This window comes from Anabrus simplex, chromosome 7, assembly GCF_040414725.1.
Source record: "Anabrus simplex isolate iqAnaSimp1 chromosome 7, ASM4041472v1, whole genome shotgun sequence".
Lineage (NCBI taxonomy): Eukaryota > Metazoa > Arthropoda > Insecta > Orthoptera > Tettigoniidae > Anabrus > Anabrus simplex.
Genome location: NC_090271.1, coordinates 57,750,081 through 57,773,790, shown reverse-complemented (window position 1 = coordinate 57,773,790; position 23,710 = coordinate 57,750,081). Strand labels below are relative to the sequence as shown.

Genomic DNA, 23,710 nt, shown 5'->3' with positions numbered 1-23,710 from the left:
GGTACAACAGCGGACCTTATGAGTCTCACACATTTGTCTTAACTCCTCAGCCTCATCCGTAGGTAGTTTGTGGATGGCTGCCTCAACGGAAGTGATTAAATCCTCAGTGGGAATTTTAGAGGGAACAACAGTGAAATTAAGACCCGATCAGTGAGGAACTTCCTCCAATTTAAGAAAATGATGGTTAACCCGTTTTGGCGTGCATCCATTCAATTATTGTTCTTTGTTTTTTATTCACCAGGCCCATCTTTATCAGTAGATGAAAGCACATTTGGCCTTAAAGGGATAGTTAAATTCAAAGAATATAACCTAAACAAACCCACAGAATTTGGCCTCATAGTGTTTGCTTTATCCAATAGTTCCAACGGGTATCTTATCCCATTTTCAGCCTTATATGGGGAAAATGCAATCAGATTTTAATCTCCTCAAAACCACCCTCGTTAAAGAACTGAGCTCTTCCCTCCTCAACAATGCTACAGTCCTATCCAGTGGTTTTCATATTTACACAGTCGGGTATTACGCATATGAATTGGCTGATGAATTATGGAAAATGAACATGGTCACAACAGGCATAGTCACGGACAATAGAAAAAACATGCCACAATCCTTAAAGCCCAATAAAATAAAGAAGTTGAAGGGTGAAATAAGTTTTAGGAAGCAAGAAATGCTGGCACTGTCATGGAAAGAAAAGTTTCCTGGGTGTGGTGTTCAAGCACTCATCTCTTTCTGTCTGCATACATTTTCTGTTCAAGCACATCTTCCCATGTGAGACCTCTCTCCTCCATATCTGATTTCACTGCCTCTGTCCAGAGTTTCCTTGACCTTCTCCTTGGTCTTTTTCTTTGCAAGTCATCAGCTGAATTTCTTGATCACATCCAGGAGATAGTGGGTTCGAACGCCACTGTTGGCAGCCCTGAAGATGGTTTTCCGTGGTTTCCCATTTTTACACCAGGCAAATGCTGGGGCTGTACCTTAATTAAGGCCACGGCCGCTTCCTTCCCATTCCTAGGCCTTTCCTGTCCTATCGTCACCATAAGACCTATCTGTGTCGGTGCGACATGAAGCAAAATAGCGAGTTTCTTGACTGTACATGATTGTAGACTATTGTGGTTTACTATTTCTATTTCCCCACTCTCTGCCCCCCCCCCCCCCGATTTTTGGCAAAATGGGTATGTTATTCCATTTTCAGCTATATATGGGGAGAACGCAATCTGATTTGAATCTCCTGATATTCTGCCAGGAAAAGTGTCTTTAGCCGCTGATACTAGCTTGAAGAGCATGGAAGATTTCTAACGGGGTAGTACATAAGCATTGCAGTTCGTACAGGGTGGGGTATTAGTTCATTGAATTTATATTCTTTTGAAAATTTGGTTTTACCGTTCATTTGAAACAAATTCATATCACCTTTTGCACAAGTTGAGTTGATGGGTCGTAGCAGGCCGAAACCTCCGTACTCCGGGATGATTACTGAGCTCAGTCTAGACAGGGAACGCCCGTCCTTGATGCAAAGTTCCTGACGTTCTAGAATATTAAACCAAATTAAAATAATATGTGAGTTAAATCCACCTTTTCAATACAAATTAAATAGTGATATGGCTGAAGATGACCTTTAAATAGGTTAAAACTAGTCCCATTAAATGTTTATTTAATAAATACTAATTTGTATTTAAAAGGTGGATTTAACTCACTTATTATTTTAATTTGGTTTAATCAAAGTTCAATATGGACCCATAAAATGAAATTCATTTCTCTAGTTCTAGAATATCTCGAATTTATGGAGGATCGGGGAGTTTTCGAATTTCTACGTGCACTCGTTGCACACTTCAGTCTCTCATGAGAATACTGAGAGGTGAGTTTTGATGAGCACAAAAGTCCCCCATATGGTATTTAACTCGTATCAATGTCGAATAAATTAATTTTTGCTTTAAATTAATGAAATTGACACTTGAAAAGAAAACGACTGAACTGAGTAACTGATCACACATTGCATGTCTGCCACCGGGCGAGTTGGCCGTGCGCGTAGAGGCGCGCGGCTGTGGGCTTGCATCCGGGAGATAGTAGGTTCGAATCCCACTATCGGCAGCCCTGAAAATGGTTTTCCGTGGTTTCCCATTTTCACACCAGGCAAATGCTGGGGCTGTACCTTAATTAAGGCCACGGCCGCTTCCTTCCAACTCCTAGGCCTTTCCTATCCCATCGTCGCCATAAGACCTATCTGTGTCGGTGCGACGTAAAGCAACTAGCATGTCTGCCGGATTGATACTTGGGAAAATTATGTACAAATTTACAATGTCAAGTTCGCGACGTAAGTCGGCTGGTATTGGCACGACTGTCTGAAATATACTATTAGATCGCTAACTTGTATTATCACCGTTCCTAACTGACTGGCTTCGTCATTTTTGTGATCGGAACACAACGTTCAACATAATATTTACAGTTTGTGCAAGTTCAGGACATATTAGCATGTTTATTATAAATTAAACAAGTTCAATGGCACTCAGAGAATGTTCTGCACTGTCTGTAAATAATTGAAATTATGTGCACTCAAAGACTGTTCAACACTGTCTATAAATAATTATTGAAGTTTAACTGCACTTGAAGAATGTTTAACACTGTCTGTGAATAATTATTACGAAGTAGAAACTGTAAGTTTAAATACAGCACTGAAAATTCTATGTTCTCTCGGAACTTCACGAGAAGAAAAAGTTCAAATGTGGCACTCGGAAATATTCTATGTTCCCACAGTCTGTTACGAAAACACAAGTTCAATATGACACTTGAAAATTATAACACTTAGAGATATTGTAACACTTGGAGAGATACTATGTTCCTTTGGAACGCCACTGTTTGTAAAGGAAACGCAAGTCCTAATATGGCACTTCAAGAAAAATGCTATGTTCCACTGGAACCGAACACTAGTCAGAATATCGTCCCACCAAAATGCCGAGTCCTGACTGGACATAGGTTCGGTCTGCCGCACTTGTAGAGCTCCACCCGTACTGCAGGGATGGTGGAGTATTACTGTCTGTAGCCTAGATCACCCTGCTTTTATACCTGGAGGTGATGAAGCATCTCGAAACATGGATATTATCCACCTCTATAACTCCTAAAGTACTTGGTAGATTTGCTCAAGAATTTGGTAGTTTGCAGCTGTTATTATGGCCTCAACATTGGTGGTGCAAAAATAATTGCATCTTAACCGCTGTGTGAAGCCAGCTCGAGGCGGCCACGTCATTGCTATGTACGTCAGCGAAGTTCGGCGGGCTTGCCTATCCTTCACCTCACGTGAAGTTTAACTCTCATGCTTCGAACTTGCTTTCTCATAGCGGTGTTTCTGGTACAATATGCTAGCATATTTATACGTCTGGTAGATCAACAGCCTGAAAGCTGATTGTATCCTCAAATAGTACCAGCAAAGTTTACACTTCATCCCAATTCTGACATGAAAGATAATTTTTCTACTAGTTGAGTAGATAAATTTCCCTTTTATGACGTGGTTCCACAAGATTAATTTCTCCTTTCAGACTGGAATTTGCATTTTGCCCATATGAAGGGAATGGAAAATTATGCAAGGAGGAATGTGTACTGGATGTTATGGATAGAAAAAGGCACATTTGTTCTTTGTTTTATTCACCAGATACCCCACCAGGTTGAAGTATTTTCTGACAGGTCTCTCACTTTTCATTCTCATGTTGTGCCCATAGCAGTGAAGTCCACATTTCTTTATTACACTGGCATATCTGCCAACCCTTCTGATTTACCCGGAAACTTTCTGTTTTTTAACTCTTCTTCCTATTTTCCGATTTATTTTTACTTCTTATTTTTGACCAATGTAACCTTCAATACTCTTCCCCTAGGATAAATTGTGTGCTTGTGTAATTTACGCAACTTCATTTTCAAGTGTATTTGATGCTTTATATGGCGAGTGTATCGTCCGTCGCCTTCGAGTATCGTGTTTCCCACTCACTACAGAATCGTGTGTTTTACCGCTGGGAATTCGGGAAGACAATCGTTCTACAACTGAGAGAGGTTAGAGCGCGCTGCGACTCCGTTAATCGGGACGAAAGATTTTCTTATTGTGTGGTTTGCACGCTATTAACATAGTTTCTGTGCGTAGTTTCATTTGAGTTGTAAGCCACATGTTTTTTCCTCTTTTTTTTTTTTTGTGCTTTTCTCCCTGTTGAAGTCATATGTTAATAATGTATGAAACACATTAATCTGTTTTGAATGTGGTAGTTTTGCATATCTCGGTGCATTTGTGTTCGTTCTTGGTTCATAATTTTAATGAGTTGAATGTATTTGAGAGTTGTGTTGGTGACAGTTTCTGGTATTTTCTCTTCACATTATGGCCACAAAACATAACAAATGTTATCTCCAAGTGTTCAGAGATACTTTTAAAATTGAATTTCCATTCAGGTTATAGTCTAATAGCCGGCCCTGCAGTGTAGGGGTAGCGTGCCCGCCTCTTACCTAGAGGCCCTAGGTTCGATTCCTGGCCAGGTCAGGGGTTTTTACCTGCATCTGAGGGCTGGTTCGAGGTCCACTCAGCATACGTGATTACAATTGAGGAGCTATCTGACAGTGAGATGGTGGCCCCAGTCTAGAAAGCCAAGAATAATGGCCAAGAGGATCCGTCGTGCTGACCATATGACACCTTGTAATCTGCAGAACTTTGGGCTAAGTAGTGGTTGCTTGGTAGGCCATGGCCCTGGCATTTTGTTCATTGTTTGTTACATTTTCTTGTAAACATTGGTGCAATATACGGGATGAAATCCAAGAATTAAAAAATCTTACTTTTTTTATTTCTACAAGTTGGCAAGTATGCGCTGGTAATAGGAATCTCATTGCCAGCTACCCTCCTATTTACTTCATTTCTGATTTTGTTCTTTAGAGTAGTTTGATTCAAAGTTAAATCTGATTTCTGTTGCTTGAATTCTGCTTGTAGTCACTGTTTAGTAAAGAACATCCCTCTAAACCCTATGTGAGAATTGGTATGAGGAGGGTGTGGTGAGGGTTGTTTTTTTTTTTTTTTTTGTGGTATTTTTCAGCCTGAGTAGATTTCTGACGTGACTGTAAAGGTTTGATGCTTTCTATGTCCTGCTGAGTACTTCCTGCTTGACAGTGTTGTCTTTTAAGATTACATACCATGAGGTAGCAGGTAAGGACCCTTTTCGGAAGCAGCCCTACCCAGGGAGTGGCGCCCCTGCCTATGAGAGTCCCAGAGCGCACTGACTCGGTGTGTAACATCTGGTATGGGTCCCCACTCAGGGTTACGAGTGAAGACCTCAAAGACATCTACGGTGAAGGTGGACTTTGGTATGGTGGAGGTGGCAGAACGGGCAAACCCGTACAGTCTGTACTCCAGAGGAGCGGCTGCGAAAGGCATCTGTCTCCATGTTAGGGGTGGCCTAATTTTGAACCTGGCAGTAGGTATAAAATGCCTTTGGGTGGGGCGAGCCCATCGTAACAATAGCCTACATCAATAAAGCAGTTATGGTGCCTCGGAAAATGTTAGGGCGTCGCCTGCTAAAAGCTACGCATAGCTCTTCGGGTGTTGGGGGAACTGTGAGAAGTGGGCAACCAGCACCAAACTACATCAAAATTAAAACAGCAAATGTCCTGACACTGATGGGAAAGGCAGAAGAATTGGCTGACTTCATGAAAGAAAAAGATATAGCCATACTTGGACTGCGTGAGACCAAGAAGAGGGGTACGGGAGAGATTCCTTTGAAAGAAGGATACAGGCTGTATTACAGCGGAGGGTCTGAGGCAAAAAATGGAGTGGCAATCATACTTACAAAAGAATTCCAAGAATATGTGGAATATACAAAATGCGTCAGCGATAGGATGACAGTGATGAGACTCCAGTTTGAAAATGGCATGAAAGATCTATTTCAATTGGATGCCCCAGAAACGGGTTTGCATAGAACATCTAGAGAACTTTTTAGAGGAAGTGGAGGGACAGAAGATGGGAGATCTAAATGCACAGGTTGGAATGGAAAAACAAGGAAAGGAAGATGTTGAGGGCCCTTTGGATATAGAAATGTAAATCCAGAAGGTGAGTTGTTGGTGGACTTTTGCATGAGGAATCAAATGATTGTTGGAAACACCTAGTTTAGGAAGACCAGTCAGAAGATTACAAGGTATGGTTGGGGAGACAGATGAACAAAGACCATGGTTGATTACAATATATAATCATAGGGAAAGAACACCGGAAGAACCTTTTAGATGTTACAGCCATGCCTGATGAAGCCTTTGTTGGAGACCATAGAGTTGTGATAGGAAAATTGAAATTGGGAAAGATTGAAAAACCACCATTAAGAAGAGAGAAAAGAATTGAAATTTGGAAGTTGAAGGAGTAAAGCATACAAGAAGAATTTCGAAGGGAAATGATACCCTTGGTACCCAGGACGTAGATGGAGAACGTTGAAGATGAATGGGAAAGATTTAAGGAAGCACTGGTTGGATGTGCAGAAAAGGTATGTGGTAGAACATCAGGAAATGTAAAAGACAAAGAGACACACTGGTGGAATGTTGGGGTAAAGATTGAAGTGAAGGAAAAGAAAATGGCTTGGAAAACATCTAAGACTGAAGAAAGTAGTGGAGGAAGAAAAGTGGGAAAGCTGGGCCTTATTTGCACAGAAAGAGATGATATGCAGGGCAGCAAGCAATTACTATATGGCATTTTAAGAAACAAAAAGAGAGATCAAGTAAACACCAGATGTGTGAAGAATGAAGGTGGCATAATATTATTAAAGCCAGGAGAAATAAATAGATGGAGAGAGTATTTTCAGAAGTTGCTGAACATGAGAACTAGTGATAGTCATTCATTGGACGTCCAGGAAAGGCAATGAGTTGATGAAGAAATTGATAAAGAAATTACAGTGAATGGAATTGAAATGGCAGTAAGAAAGATGAAGAATGGAAAAACTGCCTGAATAGATGAAATTTCAGTGGAGATGATAAAGGTAGCTGTAGCTGTAGGCCTGCAGTGGACATATAGAGTTCTCAGGATTGTCTGGAAGAATAAGGAGGTCCCTGAGGATTGGCAGAAAGGAATAATCATCCCAATTTTCAAGAAAGGCGATAAGAAAGTATTGAACTACAGGGGAATTGCCTCCTTCCAGAACTTCATTTCACGATCTTCTGAATAAATTTCATACTACTGTTCACTGCTAAACCAGAAACACATGCAGAGACAGTGTTAACAGAAGGAAAATTAGATGAAATTGGCACATAACTTCAATATTTGCCACGAAAATTGCTACCAAAATTAGCACAAGAAATTTTCAGTGGTTTCTACACCTACAGCAACAAAATTATTAAAACTCAAATCTTACAAATGCACACCTGTTCATAATTTAAAACCACAGCACGTGTGCATTATTGTAAGTGGTTTCTGTCGTAAGTGATTGAAGGTTGTCGACCTTCACCTTGTCTCCTTGACAAGCAAGGCATGGTTCCACCTAACTGGGCACAACAACACATACAACACATGTTATTGGTGTTGAAATTCCACATTGTATAGAGGAAATTCCTCTTTATGAAAGGAAATCTGAGTTTGTTGTGCGATTAGCGCAACACACATAATTGGTCTGAGTTTTTACGAGGATACAGTAAATAGAGAGCGGTCCTGAAATGTCATTTTCACCCCCTTTTGTTTAATCAGCTAACAGAACAAAAATCATATTCTTGGTTTCAACAAATTTCTGTAACTGTTCATTCAACAGAGGACTCCATGGATACAAATTACAGGAGAGTTTCAAGATAGTGATTGGTGCTGGTTTTTTACCCTCCTGCTCCCCAGATCTAACAGTCTGTGGTTTTTGTTTGTGTGGTACCCTTAAGGACAAAGAGTACCAAACAAATCCATGTATGTTGGAAGAACTTACAGAAATCATACGAACTGCACTAAGGAACATTACTACAGCCGAGCTAAATTGTGTCAGTTGAAATGTGTTAACCCAGTACAATGCCTGTTTAGCTGCGGAAGGACGACGTTTCCAGCGTTTGCTATGAGGTAAGAGTTGAATTTAGTTTAGAATTGAAGACAGAATACAACTGGCTGTGGTCAGGTGGGCAGCCAATCTTGGATCAGCTGTGTGCAAGCGGTCAGGTTTTACATAGAAAACCCTGTAGTAAGAATTGTAACATAAGGAAATATAAATCATCTGTTTGCAAAATGAAGTTGCACGCTTCTACACAAGTTGTCCGCAGACACAGAATACCATTTTAATCATGGTAATGACAATATTGACTGACTGGCCGGTTCAGTCTGCTATGGTACCTGTAATAGAGTAGATTGTATAGACAGCGACTCGGCACTGAAGTGTCGGGTGGCGAGAAATAACTCTAACCCGTAAGAGGAGCAACAGTTTCGGGTGGATAAGTTCTGTTAGGTAGGATGATGTTCCTCACAGTGTAGGAAATTACACTGGAACCCATCTAGAAGCATCTGTACTCATCTTAGGAGCGGCCTGATCACCTGCTGGCAGCAGCTCTAAAACGCCTTTGGGCATAGCAAAACCATCATAATAAAAGCCTAAAATGAGAGGAAATATGGTGTGGCCTTGGAAAATGCTAGGCATCGCCTACAGGCAATGCACAGTTCTTCAGGTACTGGTGGATCTGGAGAAGTGGGCGACCAGTACCACAGTATATCTGAATTGGGACAGTCAACATCCTAATCCAGACAGACAAGACCGAAGAGTAATGATAAAAGAAAATGCCATAACCGTCCTTAGTTTTAGTGAAACAGAATGGAGAGGAAAGCAAACTGAGGGAGGGGTACATGTTTTACAATGGAGGACAGAATGCAGTAAATGGAGTAGGAGTGATCATTAGAAAGGATATCCTGGAATATGTGGAAGAGTTGAAAAAGATCACTGACAGAATGATCATAGTAAGGATACATTTTTGGGCAGGAGCAAGAGATCTGTTCCAAGTATATGCTTCACAAACTGGAAATAAAGAAGAGAATACAGACAATTCCTTGAAGTGGGAAAATTCATTGAAGACAAGAAAGTAATTATAATGAGAAATCAGAATGCACAAGTGGGAAGGGAAGAGATTCTGGGGACATATGGATATGGCAACAAGAAACAAGAAGGGGTCATGGTAATTGACTTTAGGCAGAGGAACCAGTTAATAATAGGAAACACATGGTTCAGGAAGAAAAATTGCCGGTAGATTACCACATATGGATGGGGAGACAGCAGAACGAAAATGTTGATTGATTACATATTAGTGGAGAAAGGGCATCAGGAATATCTTACGGATGTTACAGCTATGTCTGAGGAAGCCTTTCGGGGTGACCATAGAGCAGTGGTAGCAAAGTTGAAAGTAGGCAAGGTCACAAACCACAAGCAGGAAGAGAAAAAAAGATCAGGGTCTGGAGATTGAAAGAAAAGGAGGTTCAGGATAAGTTCAAGAATTACATAAACTGATACCAAGGACAGATATTAGTCATGTTGAACAGGAGTAAAATAATTTTAAGAGTGCATTTGTAAGTTGTGTAGAGATAACCTACTGTATGGCAGAACATCAGGAAAGGTAAGAGAAAGAGACAACATGGTGGAATGATAGTGAAAGATAAAGTAAAGGAAAATAAGAAAACTTGGGAGTAATGGAAAACACAGAAGACTGAAAGGAGTAGAGCCTGATACATGGAATTTGTAAAAGTATCCAAAGAAAAGTTGGGAAATATTCCCCCAGCAAGTAAAGGAAGATGGAACTGTGGGAGGAAAATATTTGGAATTACAAGAAACTTGAGGAATGAAGTGGTGAATGCAGGGTTTGTGAAGAATTAAGGAGTAATACTGACAAAACCAGAAGATATAATGAACAAATGGAAAGAATATTTCAGTGAACTGTTGAATGTGGGGAAACCAGACATGTGGAGAAGGTATCCAGGCAGCAGGATAGAAGTAACAGAAAAGGAATCATTATCATTCGTGAATAGAAAAGGAATTGGACATTACAATCACAAATGTACAATGGACAGTTAAAAAGATGAACAAGGGGAAAGTTGTGGGAATAGATGAAGTAGTGATAGGAATGACCAAGACTACATGACCAGCAGGACTCCAGTGGACTGGCAGAATACTCCAGTGTGTATGAAGGGAGGGGGAAAGAACCTGAGGATTGGGGAAGGGTGGTCATAATACTGGTATTCAAAAAAGGAGATAAAATGTGTATTAACTACCAAGGAATCTCCATCATATCCCACATTGTCAAGATAATGGAAAGGATATTGGAAAGAAAAATTAGATACAAGGTGGAAATTCAGTTACAAGAGGAACAGTTTGAGTTCAGAAATGGAAGGTCAAAAGTAGAACTCAATGTCATTCTGACACAGATCATAGAAAAGAGCTGGGAAGGATATAATAATGACTTTTATAGACTTATAAAAGGCATGCGACAGCATTCCCAAAACAAAAATTTGGGAAAGCCTGACAGACAGGGGCATTGGCAAGGAACAAGTAACAATGATAAAAGCAGTACGCAAGAACCTCGTTTATCCGAATTAAGTGGGACCAGAACTGATCCGGATTATCGGAAGTCCGGGTAATCCAGAAAACTAGAAAAACGAATACAGTACAAGTTATATAATATATTAACATTATGTTGTAGAGTAATATATTTTTTTGTACATTGAAAAAAGGTAAGAACACTTTTCTTACATTTACGACTCTGTTTTATGCACTAAAATAATGTGCGAGCTTTTTCTGTTTTACATTTGTATGACGTTTGTGCGCAGCACGATCACGAAGACATTTTACTAACAACAGTTCTGCCAGTGTAGTTTCAGTCAAGGATTCTAAATAGGACATCAGTTTGTCCACTTGCATTGTTGCCTCTCCATGAATTATTGTTTCTTCTGATGGAGCGCCAGTTTCATTTTCGAATTCATCATCACTCTCGTCATTACATGTCAAGGAACAAGAGGCAATAATTTATTCATCTGTCATTATGCCGTAGCCTGAATTACAGTAATTTTTCAAGGATATAATAATGACTTTTATACACATCGTTCACATCTACGTCCGAGCATCCGGGAATGCGTGCAAATGTGTCAAGGGACTCAGAAGAGTCCATGGTTTCCCATTCTCAATTCCAGGCGAATGCCAGGACAGTAGCTTTTATAGACCATGATAACTTGCTTCCAATTCCTGTCCTTTAACTATCACTGGTAGAAAAGACATTCAAGGAGAATTGACCCCACAAAAGAAATACTGTACAGATAAAAGTAATATTGGATTATTTTCGATCCGGATAAACCGGAGATCCGGATTAATGAGGGCCGGATAAACAAGGTTCTTGTATATATCATAACTGTTAATATAACAGTGGGCAGATCAGAATGGTTTGGAATTGATAGCGGGCTAAAACAAAGGAGTGTGCTGTCATCTTTACTATTCATAATGGCGATGGATGATATTGTAAAGGCAGCAGGGGAAGACCATAGATGTGAAAGGATTAGTATGATGTTTGCGGAGTGATGCGAAGGAGGTGCAACAGCAGAATGTACTGTACAGAAGGATTGAACAATTGGCATTGAGGATCAATGTAGTTTAATTGCAATGGATGATATTGTAAAGGCAGCAAGGGAAGATCATAGAGGTGAAAGGATGAATACAGTATAATGATGTTTGCAGATGATAGTGTGATCTGGAGTGATGAGGACAAGGTACAACAGCTGAATATACTGTATAGAAGGATTAAACAATTGATATTGAGGATCAACGAGGTGAAGAGCAAGACAGTGATGATGAGTAGAGGAAGTAGAAAGGGAAATGGAGCTATTAAAATTGGAGACAAGGAACTGGAAATGGTAGAACACTTCAAATACTTGGAAAGTGAACTGGTAGAAAGTGGAAGACGATATGGAAATTAGAAAAAGATACAATTGGGGAGTGCCTTTATCGCCAAGTACAGAGATTGATATGGAATAGAGAAGTTCCAATAAATGCTAAACAAGCATGTACGAGGGATATTACTTACCTATAATGACATGCGCCAGGCTGAGTGGCTCGGACTGTTGAGGCACTGGCCTTCTGGCCCCAACTTGGCAGGTTCGATCCTGGCTCAGTCCAGTAGTATTTGAAGGTGCTCAAATACGTCGGCCTTGTGTCTGTAGATTTACTGGCACATAAAAAGACTCCTGCAAAACAAAATTCCACTACCTCAGTGTCTCCAAATTCATCAAAAAGTAGTTAGTGGAACATTAAAAAAAAAAAACCAATATGATTGATATATGCATCAGAAACCTGGATAATGACTCGGAGAGATGAGAGTATAGACAGCTCAAATAGACATGCGAAAAGAGCCGAACGTGTAAAAACTAATTGACAAACTGGAACAGAACAGATTGAGATGGTTTGGACATGTCAGAAGAGGATGAAAGAAGAAAGGCTGCAAAGACAAGCAGTGGAAAGACAGATGACAGGGAAGAGAGGACGAGGAAGACCAATGTTACGAGAGATGGACTCTGTGAAGAACAGCATAGGACAATGGAACCTGGACTGGAACACAGTGTTGGATGAGGAATGGTGGAGAGACGGGACGAAGTGGAGGGGAACCATATTTGTACCCCCACCCAGTGTCAGCTGGAAAAAGGGAAATGATGAATGACAATACTGTGTTTATTAAATTAGTAATAAAGTAATATGCTCGTTACTTATTTGAATAAATTTGGTGCTGAACAGTGACTCCAGAGTCAGCAATGATGCATTCTACCAGAGAGTTTAGATGCTCTTTGGTAATTCCTAATGTGCAGCCTATAATTCACTGAAGAAGCTCTGAATAATAGTATTTAAAATTCATATAAATGGTATTGACTGGCTGTTTGAGTTTCCTTGAATATTTAATATTATCAGTGTACCTTTGTATCGTTAAGGCATACGCTATACTGTCAGACATTGGTTGAAAAAAAGTTCACCATAGGAATGTTCGCTGGCAGAGTAGGAGAATTGGTGGTATACAATTTCTACTCGCTAGATTGTGTGTCATAGCCTGGATTCAGTTCCAAACATTGCCAGTGTTCGTATGGGGAGAGGGCATATTACACGTTGATGGCGATTTGTCCATCAGATGGAGATGTTAAGCTTTGAGCAGACTCTTGTTATTCAGTCTGTGCTGGCACCAAGTTTCATCCTCTCCCTTTCTACTATCATAGTATATCTCGTTATTCATTTCATCTCATCTCATTGACATCAGGAAGGGTATTAAGAAATAATGGAATTTGTATATTGCTATCAGGAAGAGCATCTGGTCATATAAAATCTACGAAGATTCATCTCGCTTCATACCAAACATGTACAGAAATGGGAGAAGGGTGATACACACACACACACACACACACACACCTGCCCATCCACCGTTACATGGCAGCTGGTGAACTATCATTCTTCCCAAACAGATTGTATAGGAAATTGGTTGTTGATGCAAAAGCTGTTGTATCCCAATGTATTTATCAGTTTCCTATCTCCAGTGCTGTTGCATACTGAATTTCCTTCAGAACGATTGATTTACATTTTGTTCCGAGAACAACTGTACAGGCATCCTCAGCGATGGTTGGTCAAACAAATGCAGAGTTGCCTGCCTGTTGCAGGGTGTGAGGTTACTAGGAACAGCGTATTCTCTTCCTCGTTCAGTGGTGGACAAGTTAATTGTTGACTAGCATGGCTCCAGTGCTTTTGCAAGTTTATAGGGGTCAGTTCAATCACAAACATCTCTGCAGTGGGAGGCTTACATGCCTCTAGAACAAATCACATGCAATACGATGCAAGCTGGAGACTGCTTGGAGATGGAGCCTGGCGAGCAGGTGGTGTGCAAAGCCCTACAAGCCCATCAAAAGGCAAATAAAAGAAAGAAGAAAAGAAAAAAGCTACTGCTGCTGTTTATGCAGTTTATGTAAATCCTTTCCTAATAGTCAGAAGCATGATTGAAGAATTTGGATCTTTTACCCTGAAATCGTGAAAATTTAGGTTATATAGTTTGTATCAATAATTCATAGTTCTTAGTTTATGGTGGTTTAAATCATTTATTTCATTTTATAATTTGAGAGTTTTATAAAAGCAGCAATTAAAATTCAGTTTTTTTTTTTTCCAGCTTGAAAATATTTGTTGTGATATTTTTCTTAGGTAAGATTCAAATTCATACTGTATTTACTCGTGTTTATTTCACACTTTTTTTTCTGAACATTCAGGCTTAAAAATCGGCATGCAAAGTATATGTAGGAAGTTAGTAAATCAAACTTGATTATGCAAAATCGTGAGGCTTCATTACTCTAAGTTATTTTAATTCTAATCAAGTTTGATGTACTAACTTCCCACATATACTTTGCATGCCGATTTGAATACGGTATTTATTGTACTGTAAATACTGTATGTTATTAATTTCTTTCCAGTTGAATGGTTGAGTTCTTAAAAAGTTCTATTTTGGTCCAATATACACTGTAATAGTCATGCCTATAAAAAAAATTAAAGGACCTAGATTTGTAATTTATTGTGGATTGTTTAAAACAGTATGTGTTGTACCTTTAATGATGAACTAATCTACAAATTCAAAACCTCTAAATAACCTGTCTGCCACTGCGCTTGAAGCATCAACATAAGGCACCTCAGTGCTCCTGTTTACCGTTCTGTTGCATTGGGAATGACCAGCCAAACTCTTGTTTACATTGACCTATCATCGCTGATGATGTTTGTACAATACAGAAAATAGAACAACTTATTCCTATCTAACTGTAGTGTATTCAAGGAATGTGATTGACTATATGTGAATGAAATTTGTATTTAATGTATTTTCTTTCTTTTTACAGTTCTTTGGTTTTTGTGGCATGGTTGCTTACGGCTATGATGCATTCTTGAAGTTCACTGGTATTCGGGAAGGTGCCCTTGCTCAGGGCGATCGTGTTGTCAATAAATCATCCAGCACTGTGACATCACCTGCTTATTGAGTCCCCAGACTACTTATAATTTTAATGCTCATCATGTCACCCCACCCTGCCATTGCCCAGCTGTTGGTTTACATTTCATCTTGAATTATGGACTGTATTTATCAGGAAAGTATTTTGTATATATTATTTTACAGATTGTAAGAAGGTGTCGTCCTGAAACGAAGTTAGGATAGCACCAGATTTAAATCTGTATAATGTAACGGAATTGGTCATTTTAATTTATATATCCTCTGGCTGGTCAGAGTGTTCTGTTTCACAATGTGAATACCTATGTAGCTATGACCAGAATGAGTACAAATGAACTCTGCAATGTCTTTCTAACCATTGTTGAATTTAATATCAATGCTTACAGCATGCAGTCATGGCTAGATGAGAATTTTATACATATATATCACCAAAATTTGAGAACTATAAACAGGAGACTTGAATAGTTTGGTTTAAAAATCAACAACAAGGAAATGAGTTGATATTTTAAATCAGATAAACTGTTTAAAAATAAGTAGTTTGTGCAGAAACATTTGTGATTTTTGTAACAAACATTCAAAATTAAGTGTGCAAATAGTGGCATTGCACACAAATATGTTTGTGAGGTAAATCTGACTGTACTCACCTATGTTGTCATAATCCATTAGCAAGAACAGAACGTTAGAATTTACTTGCAAGTCGCCAGAGTGGCAGCAGTTATACAGTTTTTTAGCTGCCAAAACAGCTGCTGCTGCTGTTATCGTTGTTGTTGTTGTTGTTATTATTATTATTATTATTATTATTATTATTATTATTATTATTATTATTATTATTATTATTATTATTATTACCTCAATGAATGTCTTGTAATGGCACTGACAACATTCTGGGGCTGTGGTGTCCAGTGCATTTACATATCTCAATTTTTGCACTATCACCTTATGCAGCTGTAATCAAGTGAAGAAAAAAAATATTTTGATGGGGATCTATTTATTATGGAAGTCCTGGTAAGGTGAAGAAAGGGAATTAAACTCTTGTCTTTGACATTAAGTTGGCTAGTGCACAGACTTCATAGTTCCAAAGGAAAGATAAAAATTCTGAAAACTTACATTTCGTCTCTTTTGAGTACATTGTCACTGTTTGCTTTCCAGTCTTTACCATTATTGCATGCTGTTCTTTCATATAACTTACATGGTGTTTTCTTCTGTCTTGCAAATGTCATTTGTACAAATATTAATGCTATTACATAATCTTGCATATAAATATCATTAACGTTTGATCATAACATAATCGTGTTCATATCAGTGCTGGTTTGTACTTGAAGATAATGTAATTTTTTAAATCTCATCTGTCAGTCAAGGAGAACCACATGTGTTCTATGTGAGTAGCTTAGATTTGTGGAAGTACAAGTATGTAATAGAAGCAAATTTGCTCTCTCAAGCTATAGTGCTCTGTGTTGCCAGTGTTTACATCGAATATAGTGCCCTTTAATGAGAATGTCTTTTTATGCCACAGACTTAAGCATTCCCTGTCTAATTCATCATATTCAAGTAAGCAAGATGAGACCAATATTTTTTATGGTAGCTGTGTAAACAGCTATTCATTTTTTTCTTTTTTTATCCCACATTTATTCTGATTTTTTGTAGTGGTTTGAAAAGTAAGACCTCAATATTTTTGATAAGAAAAGTATGTTCTTTCATTAGACTATTAATTTTATATCATATAGATATTACATGTGATAAACTTCATGATCTAATCTGTATTGACTTACATTGTAGTTGGACAAAACTTCTTATAAATTAAAAAAGCTCAATTCACCTATTCAATACAATACATATAGACAGTTAACATTGTCTTGGATTTAGCTTTTATAGTTTATAAGAAATGTTGTCTATGATATAGATATCTCGCATTGTAGTAAATATTAGAATTGGGGCAGTGTGTATTTAAAGCCGTTTTGGTGTTGTGCTTGAAGTGAGATGTCAGTAAAGATCCAAATTAAGAATTTTAAGGGCCATATAATTGGTCTTTGATTTTTTCTTTTTAAATTTGTAATGGAGATTAACATTTTGTGCAGTATTTTCTCTCTTAAATTCGAACATTTATTTAAAATAATTGCCAGTTTACTCTTTGAATAATAATCATTATCATACGTGGGAAATTTCACAAACTACTGAAGTTTTGCATGCCTTAGGACAGTCTGTTTATTAATTATTTTCGATTGAGTTCTTGTTTAGCAAAGTAAAAGTAAGATGTACTGTATTAAAAAATTAGACTTGGGTTTACTATAACTGGAATATATTACTGGAAGGTGAATTTGAGACCCTCCTTATAAGCTATTGAGAATTTCTGTACTTATAACTCTAACATTTCAAATAAGCAGAAAGTGGACGATATAATGGTCTATTGGGTTTATATCACGTAAATGGTACAACTACTTTAATTAAAATTCATGAAGTTTTGTGAAGGGCTTCTGAAATGAAATCCCAACTGTGTTCATTTAATGCAGCGAGTACCACTCTTATGAAAAGGTAGATCCTGAATTCCTAAATATAGTACTTTTTTTTTTTTTACCAGCTGAATGACTAATGAACACAGTATAAGATAAAATCTTTCATGGAGTTATGCTGCATTTATTCATCAGGAAGATGAGTATAGATTCCTTGCAAAAAAAAAAAAAAAAGTTTTCAAAAAGCAAAGTGGCAAAAATCTAGAGTTTTTTGAAGCTGATAATGCAGGTTCATCATGGAAGATTAGAATTTGGCAGAATGAAAGTTGGATTCTGCAAGGAAGAGTTAATCAGTAAAATATCATGTGATGGCTGTTATTTACTTGAAATGGGACTCTTATTTGTTAATCAGTGGAAGAAAGAGAGAAAACTAAAACATTTTGAAAGTGAGAATTGTTCCTAGATCTTAAATGACTGGCAGACAGGTATTTTTAGCTGCCAATGTCTTTGTTAAAATGACTGAATGAAATTACTGTGATTCAGAAGCCCAGGAAACTTTTAATATTTCAAGGCTTGAAAGCCATGTAAGAAAATGGATTATTTTTGTTTCTTTATCTGACATCTGACATAGCAAAGTGGTCTTACATATGTTTGTTGAATGTTAGAGAAAATATATATATATATTGAGGGTTATTGAATCTCTACATTAGTTTATTTCTTCTGATACTTTTAATTCCTGCCATCCTTTGTCCTGTTAATCTACATAGCAAAAAGCAATAATGATAATAATTGTACCAATATTGAGAGATTTTCTTATTTTAAGAGTATATTTTGTGACTGTATTGTGTCATATGTGGTAAATAGTAATGTTGGCAGCTTATTAGTAGCCCTAAAGTAGCTTGTGTTCCCTAATCATTGATGGAAAAAAATGCATTTCTGAGATATGCAAGAAGTTATTTGTATCGTACACATTTTACTAATATTGTATTATACTAATAGTATACATTGTTAAATACCAATTATAATGAATACAGAAGTTGTATGTAATTTTTATTCTGAATGTTGAAATATTGTATTTAATTTATTTTCTTTATTAAACAACCAATTAATGATCTTAGATCCCCAGATCTCTTAGCCAGGTGCCTTTGAACCAAAATTAACTTTAACATTAAAAAGGTTTTATAAGCCCTCCATTGTTTGAGAGATTGTAATATTATTCCAATCTATCAAGTTAACTGTCAAACACAGATGTGCATAATGAGTGTTGTCAACACAGACATGTGGTCTCTGATTAAGTATTATTACTGATATAGGAAGAAAAAAAAGGGGGGGGATATGAAATACATTGTATGGTGTCCTTTTACGTTTCTTTATCCAGTTAATAAAAACAGGGAGGCAACACATTGGAGTCTGTATTTTTTATCGTAATTTTTGATTCTTGCAGCAACTATTGCATGTAAATGCATGAGTAAGTTTCACATATAGATATATCAGTGAAACTCTGTTAAACAGCAATTAAATTAGTGGAATAATACACATTCATTGATGAAATGAAATAAAAATTGAACTAAATAACTTTCTGTGAAGATCCTTGTGAGAACAAGTAACACCAATTATGTCAGCACAGACATGCAATCTGTATGACTGCAGGCAGAAGGTAGCTATGCACTCACATTCCTAAGAGAGGGAATGGGTTGATTTACACACTTCAAATTTTGGGGTGGTCAGAGAGACTGCATATCTGTGATTGAGGGTTAAAAGTGAACACCACTTGACTCAAGAGCTGGACATTTTATTATCTGTTCACACATGTATATAAGAAATGTTTGATGTTTGTTTTTGCTTTGCAATTGTCATGTAGTAATATTCTGGATTTATTGAGAGATGAGAAAAGAGAAAAAAAAAAAATTTCCACCTTTATGAAGCATAGCATCATTTTGTAAGTTGTACAGTTATCCAAACCTGTAAGTATTCTAAGTTTTTCTGTTGATTATAATCTCTGCATCATATTCCTTTTACTGAGTAAGAACATTTTATATACAGTTATTATATTATTAGTTGAGAGATGGGAAGAATACCTCGTTAGATTTCTTCACTTCTGTGCTGTATCCATACAGAAGACACAACAGCTTTTAAATTTTCTTATTAGCTGATCTTGCAGAATTGGATGTAAAGAAATAATATCGTGTGCAAGTTCACTTTATTGGCCTTCTCACTCTTTAAGGATGCCTTTACTTTGTGTCCCACATGAAAGTATTGCATCAGTTCTTGATGTTGCAAACTGTGTACCATTCTCTTCCTTCATCGAAGAAATTGTTTGGTCTACCAAACAAAATGAATGTAACCTTGTAGTCAGGAACAGCACAGAAGATTTGTTATATTTTGTTTAAAAAGAAGTATTTACTTATTGTTGCATCTTGTATCCTTCTGCAAAATATCTTGCATATTTGTTACAGTATATTTTGTATATATATGTTATCAGAAATTCAACCTCATATTTTATTTACATACCAAATGTGAAATAAACTTACTTTTGTATTTAAAAATTTGTACTTTCCTTTTTTAAATTTTCTAAGTAGTTGATCGATTATTCTGTTAAGGGTAGGTTATTTATCAGTCTCAATCTGTGGAACACTGTATTTTGTGTTGAGTGGACATGATAGCCAAGTGGCATTGTCACTATCTTCTCGCCAAGAAAGTGTGGTTAGAGTCCTGGCCAATGCGTGTGTGATTTTTAAAATGAAAGTTGTATCCCCGTGTATTGGATTCCACATAAAACTGGAGGTTCCATCACACATCAATTGTCTTGTAGAGTTACAAGCTTGCTTTCTTTTGTCTTATGCACTTACATGATTTGAAATTTTCTGGTTTCATCCTCTTGTAGAATAATTTGAAACATAAGAGAATTGGAGGACAGTGTTGTATGTGGTGAATGAATTGCAAGGATGTTGTGGACTGTACGAACACCTAGTCCCGGATCAAGGGAATTATCTTCACTGAGAATCAAACTCGAACCGTGAGGATATAAGGCCAAGGCGCTAACCACTCAGCTGTGAAGTCAGACATGATTGTGAGTGATGAGAGCAGATAGCAATTCTTAGAACGCACTACCTGGTGGCAAAATAGTTGATGTCCCAATGACGATCTTATGCTGGTGTTCCAACTTCCTGAAGAGCCACAGGTGCAGTCTGTGTTGCACTTGCCTGGTGAGATTGTCTTCCTGATGCCAGCCCTTTCTGTAGGGATGTGTTCAACTATTGTGTGTTTCTGAGATTGCTTGCAGTGTAGTGTGTATTGTGTAAATGAAGAGTGTATTAATACAGTCAGTCCCCAAGCCAAAAGAATGGGAAGATGTGTAGTTAGTTCAATTTTTCCTGAAATCTCGCTCTCCCTCCCCTGCATCCCCTCCCTTCCGTATCACTGTACTGTTTCTGTTTGTGTTATGTTCAAATTTAGCTCAACGTTCCATATTTAAGGATGGTTTCAAACCTCATAAAGAATTACTATATAAAGAAAGAGAACACTGAGAGAGTTGGCCATATGGTTACGGTCATGCAGCTGTGAGCTTGCTTTTGGGGAGATAATGGGTTCAAATACTACCATTGACAGCCCTGAAGATATCCTGTGGTTTCCCATTTTTACTTTACCTTAATTAAGGCCACAGCCACTCTGATGTGATAAATCATATCCAAAATTTCGCGGCTTGCCCTCGAATTGGCTTGTTCACACCAAACTTTTGGTGTAGAGGTTCAAGAATTCCAAAGCTCAGATGATACAGACAGCTAAACAAACAAAAATTAATAATTATAATTAAAAATATTGTGCAGTATTACCAAACTACTACTTATATCTTTGTGAATGTGTTATCATTTAAAAAGGAAGAAAAATACACTCACATTTATTTCTGCAGTAAATAATATGCAGGTAATTCAAACAATAGATATAAATGCTGTAATAATTTGTGTGTTGTTAAGTTCTGTGTTGTTTTAATACTGTATGAATTGTTCCTCGCAGTAGCCTACTTATATTGAAGTTACAATAAAATGAAGAAAGATAACAAAAACTAATCACTTAAATTTAAAACCTTCTTAAAGTTTTTTAGTTCTGTTTCTTTGCCACATGTGCACCACATTACTCACAAAAAACTTTGATGACTGCATCAAAAAAAGTAATGTGTAATAGGAAAGTTTATTTAGCTATGAAAGTAGGGAATTTCATCACGGTTAATGAAGGAGTTCAGGCATGAATCCTCTCGGCTGTTATTGTTGGCTTTCTAGACGTGGGACTCTGTCTCACTGTCAGTTGCTCTCATGTAGGCTAAGCGTATGTGGCGGTGATTTTTAGTCTGCAAATGTTTGCTATTTGACATGAGTATAAGAAGTGCAATAAACACCACAAAAGAAATATGTCAATCTGGAGCCTGGTTTGACATAATGGTAAGTAATTTTAACAGTAGCTCCTAAATGTTTTTTCCTACTACAGAGTTGATGGTGATCTATCAACAAGTTTCAAAGTCTCAAAGATGTGAGACAAGGATGCATCTTATCACCTCAGTTGTTCCGTTTTGCAGACGACACCACACTTGCAGCCAGCAGTGTACAGGAGCTTGTCGAGATAATGGATCGTGTACAACAGGAAAGTCACAAACTTGGCATGGAAATTAATTGGAACAAGACAAAACTAATGATTGTCAACAAAGGTGCAGAGATTCAGTTGCCACAGCACCTTAACAATCTCCAAAGAGTCTGTCAGTTTCCTTATCTTGGTTCAATAATCGAGGATAAAAGTAGCTGCGAAAAAGAAATCAAACGTCGCATCATTCTAGGACGTACAGCTATGGCAAAATTAAAGATCTGGCAAGATAGAGCAATATCTATGAATACGAAGAAAAGATTAGTCCGCTTGTGTTCTCGATCTTCCTGTATGGATGCAAAACTTGGACCATAAAAGCTAAAGACGGGAACCGAATCAACGCCTTTGAAATGTGGTGTTGGAGAAGGATGTTGCGAATACCGTGGACAGCCAGGCGAACAAATGATTCTGTCTTCCGGGAAATTGGAATACAAGAAAGTTTATGCCAAGTTGTGTACCAGAGAATCTTGCAATTCTTTGGTCACATTATGAGAAGAGAGGATGACAACCTGGAAAAATTAATTGTCCAAGGAAAAGTTTCTGGCACAAGGACACAAGGACAGGTCGCAAAAAGATGGGTTGATCAAGTAAGAGAGATCATGGACTTACCATGGAGAGTTACTGTCCGGAAAACGCAAGTACGTACAGAATGGTATCAGCTTATAAAAGAAACAACAAAGTCGTTGGGTCACGATACTCAGTCATGAGTGGAACGACTGGAGAGAGAGAGACAGTGCTGATAGGTGTTACGAATAAAACTGCTTTTTCTAAAATTTACATATTTTAAGATATGGTTTTTGTATGATACATAGCATGACATAGAGAAGTTTTGAGTTTTCACGGCATGAATGAGAGAATTTGGTACATGGGAGATCAAAATATCACTGCCTTGGAAAAGAACGTGCTTTTAAATCGAGCTCTAAAGATCTAAATATATTTTGTGCTCTTTTGTTATAAATTTGACATGAGTGGGTTGCTACTTTTCATCCTCTTCCATTCCAGGTTTTAATAATTTTTTTTTAGTGGGGAAAATAATAATTACTTGTAGACCTTTTTTTTTTGTCCGGTTCTACTGCAATCACATCATACAAAATAACTGTCACTTATGTCATGCTATGAGTTACATCTTTCTATTTCTCAGCTTATTCCTAATTGTTAGTGTTATTTTATGACAATTCTTATTTATTTGTGAAGTATGCACGATGTGTTTTTTTACGAACCTTTTGACTGCCAAAACTTTTAAATCAATAAGAACCAAAAAAATGACTAAACAGTATGTTGATTTCTTTGTGAAATATGTACTATGAATTACATTGCAAATACCACTTCAGAACATTTACTATAACGCAGTCTGTAGGTGCTTTATGTAATAACTAGTAGCCTGTCACAGCAATAACTGTGAACAAAGATTAAAATGAAACTGATGATAAAGGAAGCATGAGAAAAGTAACAGAAAATATACTGAACTCCAGAAGAGCATTTATTTGCCTTTAAACTTACACTTCCGTTGTGACAATAGACATGGAATTTTTGAACCTTGGCAATTGCCCTATTGTAATCTTCTTGTGCTTGCGTGTAACAGTCATGTTTTAATCACTTTAATAAAGTAGACTACAGTTCACCGTAAATGATTGCATTTGACTGTCCTATTCATTGACTGATTTTAGTATTCATTGGAAACAATGTTTCTTGTAAAATACCTA

The 23,710-nt window shown here is 37.4% G+C and overlaps 1 protein-coding gene across 2 annotated transcripts in view; it reads left to right on the top strand.

The window, feature by feature from the left end:
- LOC136877233 (CKLF-like MARVEL transmembrane domain-containing protein 4) overlaps positions 1-17,683 on the top strand; it is a 65,141-nt gene extending 47,458 nt beyond the window's left edge. For both annotated transcript variants that reach the window (XM_067151087.2, XM_067151088.2), the window contains exon 5: positions 14,825-17,683. In XM_067151087.2, the coding sequence (XP_067007188.1) occupies positions 14,825-14,962 (138 nt within the window). In that variant the 3' untranslated portion in view covers positions 14,963-17,683. The remainder of the gene's footprint in view (positions 1-14,824) is intronic.
- Positions 17,684-23,710: the final 6,027 nt, after the last annotated feature.